Source organism: Lampetra fluviatilis, chromosome 33, assembly GCF_964198595.1.
Source record: "Lampetra fluviatilis chromosome 33, kcLamFluv1.1, whole genome shotgun sequence".
Classification (NCBI taxonomy): Eukaryota; Metazoa; Chordata; class Hyperoartia; order Petromyzontiformes; family Petromyzontidae; genus Lampetra; species Lampetra fluviatilis.
The window spans coordinates 5,308,099-5,321,558 of record NC_136307.1 but is presented as its reverse complement, the minus strand read 5'-3'; the positions used below and the strand labels follow the sequence as shown (position 1 = coordinate 5,321,558).

Sequence of the window (13,460 nt, the reverse complement as noted above, 5' to 3'; positions counted from 1 at the left end):
TAGGCATACAAAATTCACAATGAAGGTCTTTTTGGGTTAGATCGTAATTCTGGCAAAATCGCCCTATGTCGAATGCACTTACCAGCGAAACGTCATACGCAAGTTGTAAATGTTATTAATTTACTTTCCAACACACCGGCAGGCTGAAAAAACTAATTGGCATGTTTTGTTAACGTGACAAACCTTATTAATTGGTTGTGTCACGTGGTGTCGGCTTAACGACGCATATATACTTACAGGATTTCACCCAAAAAACCTTTATGAATAATATTGGTCGTGAAAGCATACGTGTCAAACAGACACACAAAGTTTCAGACAAGTGATATGTGCAAGCTAACTGGACTACTGGTGCAAATTATTCACCTCTATGGAGCCAAGACAACATACCCTCCCGTGGAAAGTTGGAACTAAGCATGTAACGATAAACCCACCTAAAATAGTTTTTTTAATGCTCACAATACATGCATTTACTAATACTTGTTATAACTGGTTATTTTTTATGTTCTAACAGGTTTATATGATCTTGCAGCAGCCACTGGAGGCATTATCTTCACCACAATCTAAAAAAAAATGTGATTCCCGCTTATGTCATTCCAAATCGTGACAAATCATCAACTTGCAAGAGGCTGAATCATTATATTTTACAATCCAGGGTGCTTCTTGCCACGAAAATTGGAGCTTGAAGCTTTCGTGGCTTTACCACGGCTCTGGGGTTGCCGCGATCATGGTATGCCACCGCAAGACGGGATAACAATTTACGTTTCAAGTTTTCACAAACAGCACCCTGGCTTGTTAAATAAATAAATGTCAGTCATTGCAAGGACAACCACCCCACCGTGATCCCCACCTATTCTGCCTGTGCTTTTGTCCTTATACCTGACCGCAGGGTCTAGTTTGTTTAATCTGGGGAAATGGACCTGGCTCCATCTCTGCTGTGCGTTTTAGGGCAGCACTGTGCAATCTCACACTGGTCACATGGATAACCGGTTGAACTTATTCGCGCACGTTTCACGAACGTCAAAATAAATTATGCTGTACCTAAACTCAGCCCTTACTCTTGTCCCTTTATCAGCCCTCCAGGGTAAATAGAGGGCCACTTTGTGGGAAGATAATGGTGGTTTTCTTCTGTGAAGCCTTGACCCCATTCTAGGAACATGGAATTTCCACAACTTACGCAGAGCTGTAAATTGGAGATGAGCACAGTTGAGCCCATCAGCTCAGCATTTTTCTAAATGTAATATACCCGTTGTTGTAGATAAATATCAAAACCCATTCATACTCTGGCTATGTTCGTTCCGAGTGCCACTAATGTAGCACATTTGTGAAATTGTCCCAGGACGTTTACATGGAAGGAAATTCTGGAAAAAGTAGGTAAACCGCTGTCAAGCAGAATTCACTGCCGTTTTACTGCTGCCATGAACTATATACATGTGTGTGCACCACACAGACGCAGTTGTTTACATAATCATAAAAAGACAGTTGAGTGCGCTAGCTGCACTTAAACCATGCTCTGCCAGTCAAGGGTGTGGACGGGGCAGAAGCATTCTGGTGGCATTAGCCGAAGTTGGTTTGCGTTGCAGGCCAACTAGACAAGACACAGGCGCGCAGGCAACAGTCAACAGGCTTGGCCGTAAACACATGGAAAACTAACAGCACATGGAGGCAGGTGAGAAGAGGAGGGGGCAGGAAATTGGACATAGGGACAACAATATTGGCATGTAGGATCACCGACACTGTGAAAAGAGGTACTGATGGATGGCGATGACACTCTTCCACAAACACTGGCGGGCATGCACACGCCTGAAACACAAGTCAAACAATCACCCACGTGACCGCTGCAACACGAAGGTACATAAGCACCGGCAACCAAATACGGCTCACATCACTCGCGTTTTGCTAACGCAAGAGTTCAACATTTGGGGAGGGGGGGGGTGGGGGGAAAAAAACACCGTGAATGGTAAAGACTCAAACACTGTAAGAAGCCCGGAAGACTTCAGCTGTGCTCACTAGCCATGGCAAGGCAAACAAGAGTAATAAACGTGCATATGTTAACGCAAGCATCACGTATGTTCATATGAATTATTAATGGTAGTGATGATTCGCTTCCAGAATCTTGCTGCCCTGAGGAAGCGTCAACTCGCTGAAGCGGCATTTTCCACACTCATCAACTTATGTGACAGTCGAACACGGACTAGGAACGAGCTCTCAGACGTCAGCTCAAAACCGTAAAACGAGCAAGGCTACTCGGCTGTGAGGAACCGCCGTCAGAAGACCCTCCGGGTGAGGTGCAGCTTGTGGCCAAGAACCCTCTGGGAAGTAAAAATGAGCGCCAATAACACGACGCTGCCGATCGAGGCGGAAAGCCCGAGCCAGGTCTCTCTCAATGTGCCGTATATCCTGTTGGAGCTCGTCATCGCGCTGCTGTCGTCGGTCGGCAACCTGCTGGTGTGCGTCGCCGTAATGAAGAACCGCCGCCTACGCACGGTCACCAACTACTTCTTGGTGTCACTGGCGGTGGCCGACGTGTGCGTGGGTGCTGTCGCCATCCCCTGCGCCATCATGACGGACCTGGGCCTCCCGCGCCACAACTTCCTGCTGTGCGTGCTCATGCTGTCTGTGCTCATCATGCTCACGCAGAGCTCCATCTTCAGCCTGCTGGCCATTGCCGTCGATAGATACGTGGCCATTTTCAGCCCGTTTCGATACAAGGTGAGCGTGCAGCGATCGGCATTGTCGGCGTCAAGTCTTATTTTACATATCAAAAAATATTTTATCACAGAACATGTGGCCAGTTAGCCCTTTCCCGTTCTGATGACGTACGTGATGTCGTACATGTACGTCATCAGTTTTTCTTCCGATACTGATCGGAAGAAAATATAAAATAACTTAATCGGTACCGAGGCTCCCACAAGGCCATGCGAAGGGCATGTGGCACAGTTTGGCGCCAGCTATCATAAAGTGTGGTCATGTTGCTACAGTTCTGTGGCGAGTACGTCTTTAAAAACAACGGCGCTACGCCTCTCTAAATAAAATTAACGCTAACCGCTTGCGCGTTCCGAGATTCACCAGTGAATGGGACCCACCCTGCAACTTGAAGTCGTCTCGGAATGGGAAAGGGTTAACAGGGTGTTTGACCTCATAGGCATTTATAATCTCCGTTTCAGTTGATAAGCAGCAGTAGCCGCAGTAATTTTTTTTTATTAACAAGAAAAATTTGGAATGAGTGTTATAACACCAGCATGCTATGGGTAACCCTTGCGAACCATTTTCCAGGGTTGTTACCGTCTGCTGTACAGCACAAACGTGCTTTGCGAACCCCACGCAGTGCTAAAAATGTAAGCAATCAAATCAGCACCAGTCAAACATTAAGGAATGCTTTGGAAATAACCCAACAGGAAAATACAAATCATTTCTAGACGACGACGGCTGCTTAAAAGGCAGCTCCCTCCACATTTACATACAAGGGCGCGCGCTGTCTCATCTTGCACAACCGCCACCCTTCGCCCTCTTCCTCCCGTAGGTGATAATGACGCACCGCAACGCTCTAATCACCATCGTGCTCACCTGGCTCGTGGCCTTCCTTATCGGCCTGGTGCCGGCCATGGGCTGGCACAAGGGTTCGCCCAGTGACAGCTACTGCTACTTCGTGGCCGTCGTTGATATGAACTACATGGTGTACTTCAATTTCTTTGGCTGCGTGCTCACGCCTCTGCTCATCATGTTCGTCATCTACGCGCGCATCTTCCTGCAAGTGCGGTACCAGCTGCGTCGCATCGCCAACGAGGCCAGGGGTGGCGCCGGCAATGCCCAGGTAAGCAATCGTCGGCAGCAATGAGCGTTGCGATTCAGTAGCGCGCTGGTGTTTTTGGTTTTTTACGTGTCGGTATAGCAGCTTGTGCAAGCAGTCGTACAGATTTAATGGTACCTGCAAGGCCGCGAGACGGCTGCAAGACAGCAGTACGGCAATTAAGAGAGTTACCCCCTCGTATGTGTGGGTTTTTATTTTCCTCAGGTGCTCCAGTTTACTCCCACATCAAACACTAATTGAATTGAATAGGCGAAATACATATTGATGTAGGACCCTCCTGAAAAAGTCACGAGACTAAAGTGAAGCATTGCTAGGTAAATAGAAGACAATATTATCATTTAGGCTGGTGACAGCTGACTGTAATCCATAAACTCTTTTTGGAGGGAGACAGCGGAAAAACGAATGGGCAACCATTATTACATTATACAATTGATTTTTTCCACACGTGAAATTCTCGTTTGGTATTTTTCACCATCACGCGAAATCAAAACCGATTACTCGCTTCTCAATTAGCTCAGTATCAAGCTACATGACTGCAAAGTTACTTGGCAGGCTTAAGAGTACATTTTCTCTCCTTCTCCAGCCTTGTTATTGCTCGTTACAATTGCATGTCGTCCAATATGGAAAAGAGGCAGATAACGTATCAAGCTATAAACCAGGCGACCCGAGTTCGATTCCCAGTCATGGTTAGCTCTGTGGCGAGCGATATCTGAACTGGTCTTAGCCCACCTCCCTCCACTAACCCACACTAACCAGAATGGTAAAGTATGGTAAAAAAAAAACGATGACCAACACAGCATGGAGAGGCCTCATCCAGCAGTCAATGAAATCCTTCAATCGGCAGTGAAATTACTTTATATTATCAATATTACATTTTAATAACTTTGATATTACTAATACAGTGAACCTCCTATAATCCATAGACCTATACTGCCCTATAACTATTACTCATAGCCACAATTGATCTACGGGAACTCTTGTTAGCCAGATATGGATTCTTATTATCTGTGTTCATACGTAAAGGAGCCACTTGGAAGTTGACTACCAGAAACACTACACTAATTCTATTCCAGTATTCCCTCATTATTCACGAACTTCCTATCCGAAATTTTGTCTATTCACGAATCGCATCTGGAACTCTGCACGACTGCACCCAGAGAGAGAAAGTGACGAGAAAGAATTTTATGCGAGAAAGTGATGAGATAAAGTTATGATGCACAGCATCAACATCATTTAAGGTAGTTAACTTATAACACTATTTAATACTTTTATTTGTTTTTACTTCATTATAACCAATTTGTTTGTGTTATTATGATCATTTCCATTATTTAATAGCTTATTTATGTATTTATTTAAGGTAATTCATTCAAATGTATCATTATGCGCGAAATGTGCTATTCAGCATCTCCAGAATATATCCCTCGTGAATAAGGAGGGAATACTGTTCTACAATTTCCTTACGGATAAGAGGAGTAAAAAAAAAATGTTCATCAACATCCATGTTTATCTACAAAGAGGCACCCAGAAATGGTCTTACAAAAGACTAAATTTACATTATACAAGCCTTTTTGTGGAGAAGAAGAGTTACCTAGACATGGCGGGAAAGTAATATAATTCCACGTTTATCCATGGCTAATTGAGAAGCTATAAGAAGATATTATCGTGGATGGGTGTAGATGATAGGATTTGAAATTTGGATCCAACACATCACCATAAAAAGAAGGGGAGTTTCAATGTTCTGTTAAAACACTAAAGTTGAAGGTATTTTTTCACTTATTTATGACTGTCCGATCATCTGAAAAGGGTGCTATCAGAAATACTCTCAAAGTCAAAACTAATTCCAAAAATGCCACGGAGCTAAGAGAAAAGAGCCAAACTTCGTTGATAACCATGTGTGTTGGCATCACAGGAGCCGCTCCTGTGATACCAACACACATGCCCCTAACAGTCGATTTCATTGCCAGGAACGCAGCATGCAGTCGCTGACGAAGGAGGTCAAAACAGCGACCTCGCTCTTCCTGGTGCTCTTCCTCTTCACAGTCTGCTGGATTCCCCTCCACGTCCTCAACTGCATCAGCCTCTTATGCCCAGGCAACAACACTCCGTACGGCCTGCTTCTCGCCGCCATCATTCTCTCGCATGCCAACTCAGTGGTCAATCCCTTCCTGTACGCCTATCGCATGAAGTCGTACCGTCGTGCTTTCCTGTCGCTCATTATGTGCCGGAGCGCGAGGGAAACCGACGATGACACGCAGGTTCCCAGCACCACCGTGGGCATAGAGACTTCACGCACCAACCTGCCCAACATGGTGCTGCAGGGCCACCCAGGGTAGCGTGGCATTAAGCCTCCTCACAGGCAAACTTGGAGCCAGCAAAGCATAATCACAGATAAGCTGGTGAGCTCCAAAGCCAATATTGTGAGTCACCAACTCAGAGAAGAGTTTACTTCACAGTGTGTAATATTGAAGCTTAGGCGAAGGTGGAATGGGATTTTCCCATTGTCAATGTGGACAAAATTTGTCAATAGTTACACTATGTAACACAATTTTTGTTCCTGGGTAGTAAGTGTTATTTCCTAATTGTTTATGCCTCAAAAGAATATAAAATGGTCATTATTCCCCACAAACTTTGCTTTTGTGACCAGGACAGTGATATTTTGAAATTGACCTATTTTCAATGAGAAAACGGGCAAATATGTTATTTTGTTCACATAAAGTTAGAAAAAACTACATACGAATCAAAATTTACATGTATTTATACTAAATTACAAAAATTACTACAAAAGATTTAGAAGTGAGTAGTTTTTCGAGATTTACGATTATACTGTAAATCACTTTCACGAATCAGCCCCCAAATTTAGTCTGCCATCATGTTCTCGTTATACTGTCAATGGTAGCGGCATTCAAAGTCCAGTATATCCTGGTGGAAGCGCTCGCCTTGCTCCTCCGAAAACGCTCACATGTTCTACTTGAATTCATCAAGATGAACATCAAGGATATATGAGTGACATCCTACAGCCCATCGTGCCGTAGTTCTTCACCAGTCTCAACCAGCTCCACATAGTTTTCGACCTTGTGAATGCCCAGGAAACCACCAACCACTGCGACAAAGCTGTTCCAAACCGTGTTCTCATTACTAGTGAGCTTCTTGGGGAATTCATTGCACTCCAGGATCTTCTTTACCTGTGGTCCGACGAAGACACCGGCTTTGACCTTTGCCTCAGACAGTTTAGGGATGAAGTCTTGAAGATATTTGAAGGCTGCCGACTCCTTAGTTACAGCTCTGACAAATTGTTTCATAAGGCCCAATTTGATGTGCAGTGGTGGCATCAGCACCTTCCGGGGGTCCACCAGTGGCTCCCACTTGACGTTGTTCCTCCCCACAGAGAACTCGGTCTGCTGTGGCTAGTCCCGCCTGTGGTAGTGCGCCTTGGTGTCTAAATCTTTTGTAATCATTTTTGTATTACTTAAGTATAAATACATGTTAATTTTGATTCATATGTTGATTTTTTATGACTTTATGTGAACGAAAAGACACAAATTCGTCCGTTTTCTCATTGAAAATAGCTAAATTTTAAAATATCACTGTCCTGGTCACAAAAGCAAAGTTTGTGGGGAATAATAGCCAATTTCTGTACTTTTAATGCATAAGCAATTAGGAAATAACACTTACTACCCGGGAACAACATTTTTTGTTACACAGTGTTATCAGCCTCAACCCTGAAAACCTAAATTACTTTCACCTCTCTCAGCAACCTGCTTTTGCCAGTGAACACAAAGCTTATTCTGCAGTTGTTTCATTAAAAAAAGAGATGCACAAATGAACATGGGTAAAATGAGCCGGACAAGCCAGTTTGTACAGCCAGCATAATTCAAGGGAATGGGCAAGCAGATAATCCTCATGCCTTTCACATACACATAACAGGGTAAAGGTCAAATTACAAAATAATTGCTACGGCACACCACATGACACAACATGCATGTGTGTTAGATCTCTTTAAAATATGTATAAGCACTGTATTACAAATTATTTTATTGATTATTTCTATTTATTTATTTATTTGTGATTATGTACTGGACACCATTATAGTAATGCTGATACATCATGGGACCTCCTTTGCCAGTACCAAAATATGATAATAGGTTTTTCCCCTTTTTGTATGGCAACAAAACAGGTGTTAAGATGTTAAAACACCAAACTGAAACCTTTCAAGAGGAATCATGTCTGCATTAACCACAATGCTTGTGGTCAGAATGCTAACAAAAAACATACTCTGATAATATATGCATTGTCCTGGTCTAACACCGTTTGAGAGGTTAAAAAAAACTGTCTCTGGTGTGGACCAATCAGTTTCAAGGACAATGCATATATTGTCAAAGTATGTGTTTTTTTGCATTCTGACCACAAGCATTGTGGTTAATGCAGACATGATTCCTTGTAAAAGGTTTCAGTTTGGTGTTTTAACATCTTTACACCTGTTTTGTTGACAGAAAACAGGGGAAAAACCTATTATAAAATGCTGATACGTTTACTGCCATGAATACAAGAGTGCATTCAAACCTTACCTGTGCAGTCAGTATCAATAGTGGGGTGCTAAAATATGTTTTTTAAGCCATAACTTTGTAAAACACATACAAAAAATGTCCACACATTCCAAAAGCATAATATAATAAACTTCCGTGTCGGAAAGCTACCCGATCTGTGACTTACTTATTACTAATATATATTCTTCATGTCCACATTAAAATAAAATATATTTTTAGTCCGGCATGCTTTCCCTGAAAATGTTTATCCAGCGGGCTGTTTCAACAACCACATTTTGGGCCTCGCCAGAAGAATGAGGCTTGGTAAACAAACACTGCTGGTTTCTGCTTATCTTAAATGGGTAAAAATACTCTGTCCACATAGCAGAACTCTGTTCAATACAAAATCGACATTGTATAAAAACGAATTATGCATTATTGTGGAACTCAGCAATATTACGAGTCTGTATGCACACTTGTTAAACTACAAAAACATGCAGCCTCTTGGCTTAATCAAAATTATTTTAATAAATTAATGACTCTCAAGAGCATGAACTCTGCTGTAATATTAACGAGCTGCCAAACCATCGCTCAAGGCAATGGGCGCACTCTTAATTGCAGTGATAGCATAACGTAACTTGTGCCGATTGGTAGCAGGAAAACGTGCGGTTGAAGAGAGTTGCTCACGATGTTAACGAAAGTCAATAATAGTAATGTAACCTGATACCGCACTCCACATTTGCATCCCATTCTTGGGGGCATCTGACCGACAAAAAATTGCAAATAATTATATGAACAGAACTGTGTAAAACAATTACTTGCCGACCCATATCTACTGGAAATCTGTGAAAAAGAGCTTCATAGCTCATCAGATTCCTCTAGAATAAATACAAATTCTGATTTATTGATTCTGAAAAATCCTTCTACAATGAAATAAGAATTACTCTGGTAAAGCCAGAACGAAAAGCTAAGCTTTAAGATTGATTTCGAAGATAGCAACACTGGTGGACTTCTTGGTGTGTGCACAGGCTGTGCGCTCCGAAGTCCAGGTGTGCCACAAGTAAACACAGGAATACCCCACCATGAAGAGGTCTGTGGAACCACCAACAGACCTTATCAGGTGTGCTTAAGATTGCTGTTTATACCATTCGCGAGCTGTACACAGGTCATGAGTGCCATAAAAACAGCAAAGGATAAAGGCTATGAATATGGTGGGTCAGTCCCACCCAGTGGCAACCCACTATATTACTTACACAAGTCCCATATACCCCATCATTTTGACCTACCTGCAAATGACACACTCTACAAGACTCAGCAAGAGTAGTCAGAACTGTCAATCAATTTCTTTAACCATATGGAAACCTAATCAAAATAATATTTTAAAGGAGACGTGAAGTCCGTTGATTAAATGTAAAACATGTAAGTTTTACAACTGTGTCGGTTTTCGCAGTTGTTTTTATAGCTCTACGATATTCTGTTCGGGTGTTTGTTCAGAACGTCTGATGTTTCAGTTCCTGACGAAGCACGCAACACCTGGAGCGAAATGTTTGAAATCATGCCAAACACACGGTACAACCCAAAAACACACCTAAAACCTAAGCATTAAGTTTTGTAAATATGATTTGGGACGCATATTTTACAAACATTTATTTGTTATGGTGTTGGCAATTTTTTTTTTACAAACGCCGCACTCCCTTTCATTTATTTTTGTAGAAAGCACATTTGATCATTCCCTGCAGAATTTACCTGGTGGCTGTAACAAGTGAACCATTGATTCTGAGCAAGCTGTCCACTCAGTGATCATCACCTCACCAATCACAGGGCACTCACCAGCACCCAGCAACACTGGATGTGCATGCTTACCCATCGACGACGACGACGACAGTGCCGAGCAGGGCCTCGACAGCCTTCTTGTCATTGGCGTTGAGCCGCGTGAAGCCACCGATCTGATTTGCGCCGTACGTCGAAAGGAAGCCCAGCTGATCGCGATGTTCCACGAAACAGTTGGTGTGGTACCAGTGGTCAATCATGCCCAGGTGCGGCTTCTCAATGTTGATCATCTTCCGTGAGATACGCACGTCGTCCTGGACATTTGAGTGGCAGAAAAGGCTGTTAATGCGAACCTTCAAGTGATGTAAAATGCAACTTGTTACAGGTAACATTGAAGTACATTCACAGCACCAGTTAGCTCTAAACACTAGTGCTTCACTATAAACTAAATCCAAAGATGCAGTGTGGTAAAAAAAAATAGAGCAATGAGTCACAAACCTTCTCAATCTTGTCATCACAGCCCTTGCACTTGCTGCGGTTGGACTTGGCGTACTCCACCACAAAATCTGGGAGGGTGTTTGATGCTGCTGCTCCTCCTCCATTTGCTTTGCCACTGCTTTTCCCTGGAAAAGCAAAAAGTCCACAGTGCTAGGGTAAATACTCACTTGTTAAGAGTAGTGACCAGTGGCAGTAATAACTTGCCCATTTAATCTTCATATCCAAACTTTTCACGTATCCTCAGTCCCCAACGAGTTAGATGTGTGTCACTGTACTGTACAGAAAAAGTATGAGCGTACATTGACTGAAAACCACAAAACTTAGGCAAATTTTAGATGTGCTTAACACCCAATTTAAATATATAAACCGCAAAAAAAAATTGACGACATTGCTAAAATTATGGAATCAAATTTTGTTTTACTAAATATAAAGTTTAAAAAAATATATATTCTGAAGCCCAACTGATATATAAAAAAAAACGCAAGGAAGCTGATTTGCATTATTGATTGCAGCGCAAAGGTTCCTGCTCTGGTAAAGAACGATTGGCACACCTTCACCGTCCGCACCGCCCTCGATGTGCTTCTTGATGCGGTCCTGGTCAGCGCTGCGCAGCTCGCTGAAGCCGTCCACATCGGCCTGCGTCAGAGGCCGCGCGCGCTTCCAAAAGCACTGGAAATGGTGCCACTGTGGCACCTTGCCGTCAAACCTGGGTGACTGCAAGCACAAACATCACAAGCAAAATTCATAAGCGCCGGCTGATCCAATTGGGATGGTCAATTCTTGGTGAATGATGCATACCTATTTTTTTTATTTAGCAACAATGTGGACAAAAAAAGGACAAAAGAGGCTGTGGATCATCATATAATAGTCCATCATGGCAATATTGTTTTGCTCATCATGCCAATGTGCAGGATCGTTTAATTTGTGAACACCAGTGAGCATGCATGCACACTGAGACTGCAATTCGCAAAACTCTTCTCAAAGTGCAACATCCAAAAAGCACGTACACATTCCTATGAAGCAGATAAAAAAACATAGCATTTACTATACAACCATATCATTTGACACAAAAGTAGGATCTTATCGAATGCTGTACTGCATCAGGTGTGTCCCCTCTCCCCCCAAAATCAAAAACTAGGTCAACTCTTGAGCGTGCCCAGTTTTGTATTTGGGTCAAAACTCTCAAACGGGAGCATGCTTTTATAACACCTTTCAAAGCAGGCAACGGTGCAAATTCTACAAAACCCAGGCAGCTATACATGGCATGCACGAAGCACAACAACTTCCACTGGAGCAACGCAAGAGACCCGTGCTGCAATCCCTCTCTCTCTCTGGACCTACAACTGCATCTGATGACAATGGATCCGCCCTGCTTCGTGGGTGTGGTGTTGCAGTCCACTTAGCATAACGATGAAATACAGACTGCAATGCACCCACACGCGCAGTGGACAGGACAAAGACAGCACGCAGATGCACTACGTTTCTCTCATTTGGGTGAGCCCACTCAAAGCACAAATGCAGTTTGTCGCGGGAATTTAAAAGGAAAAGCCCTCCCCACACAAAACACACTGCGCAAAGCATGGCGCGACCACGGTGACCTGGAATGAACTACAGTACATTACACACCACCGTTGGAATGTTCCGATGTTTATTTAGCAGCTCTGTGTTTACGACCCAAAAAAAACCCAAATCTCTTGTGGAAGACGTCACTACAATGTGGCAAATAACGAAACGAAAAATACGGGACATATTAAGCGTTTTGTCCCCGATAACGGGTCGGGGAAAACCATGCAACAGAAACGTTATCTCTGCGAGAAACACGTGGTGGTGCACGCCTCAACGCGCGATGTGCATCATCGTTCTTTGTTCATTGGCGTCCAGTGCGATGTTCAATGATCGCAAATTATACATTTCCTCCGTAAATCGACTCTGTCTTAAAAGTACAATATTAAAAAAAAAAGTCGCGAAAATCCCGAGTTCCCCGTGTTGTCGAGGACCTCGGCATGCGGGAGCAAGGTCGCCCTCACCCGGCCTGTCGAACTAGTCGAGACCGCTACTCAACCCTCGGGGAACGCGCGCTAGGCCACGATTTGAAGGGAGATGGAGGAGGGACGGCAAAGCCACGCAACACAAAAATTCCGCTTTAAAACTATAAAACTTCACCAATGCATAGGGGGGAGGAGGTGGATGAGGCTCACCTGCACCATGACTGCGAGACGCAGGCAGTCTTTCTCAATGTTGCCGCCGCATTTTTTGCACGAAGCGCGGCTGCTCTTGGCGTACTCCGCCTTGAAGGGTTTGTCCGCCATCGCTGCAGTAGCAGCAGCAGCGACAACAACAAAGAGGGCGGCCCAGCTCGTGAAGGAGGAGGAGGGGGGGGGGTCGAGGTTAATTATTTAAATCCTTTATTTAAAATAGTATTATTTTTTGTTAAACGTACCCACTATTTTCCTCACAAATAAACGCGCGATGCGTTTAGTGACGAAGGTTCGACAGCAATAACAACAAAGCGCGCGCTGTTTATTGCGCGGGAGATCTACACGTGTCTGTAGGAGACCTTGCAACTGCGATTTAGTGGATCTCGTTTTGAATTTGCTGGGACTTAAAGAAAAGAAGAAAAAAACGTTTTTAGAAACTAGGGTACAGTACTGTCATTGTGAATGTGGGTTAAACAATTTGTCGGGTTTTAATAACCGAATCCTGCACTTTTTTTTTAATGTGTTAAGTTCGTTATAATACGTTTTGTTTTACATGTAACGTGCAATGGGAAATCGTTTTTGTTTAAGCAAATTTCATTTTTGAATCTTTCGTTTTCCGATTCGAGAGGGCATCAGGGGTTAGAGTTTGTGCAGTTTTGTTTT

General features: G+C 43.3%; 1 protein-coding gene and 1 pseudogene across 1 annotated transcript in view; one reads left to right on the top strand and one right to left on the bottom strand.

The window, feature by feature from the left end:
• PARP1 (poly(ADP-ribose) polymerase 1) overlaps positions 1-12,948 on the bottom strand; it is a 36,258-nt gene extending 23,310 nt beyond the window's left edge. Inside the window, exons 1-4 of the mRNA XM_078871881.1 lie at positions 12,798-12,948; positions 11,151-11,313; positions 10,600-10,724; positions 10,195-10,415 (exon numbers count right to left, since the gene is read on the bottom strand). Of these exons, the coding sequence (XP_078728007.1) occupies positions 10,195-10,415; positions 10,600-10,724; positions 11,151-11,313; positions 12,798-12,908 (620 nt within the window). The 5' untranslated portion in view covers positions 12,909-12,948. The remainder of the gene's footprint in view (positions 1-10,194; positions 10,416-10,599; positions 10,725-11,150; positions 11,314-12,797) is intronic.
• Positions 2,323-6,141, top strand: LOC144943856 (adenosine receptor A1 pseudogene; annotated as a pseudogene).
• Positions 12,949-13,460: the final 512 nt, after the last annotated feature.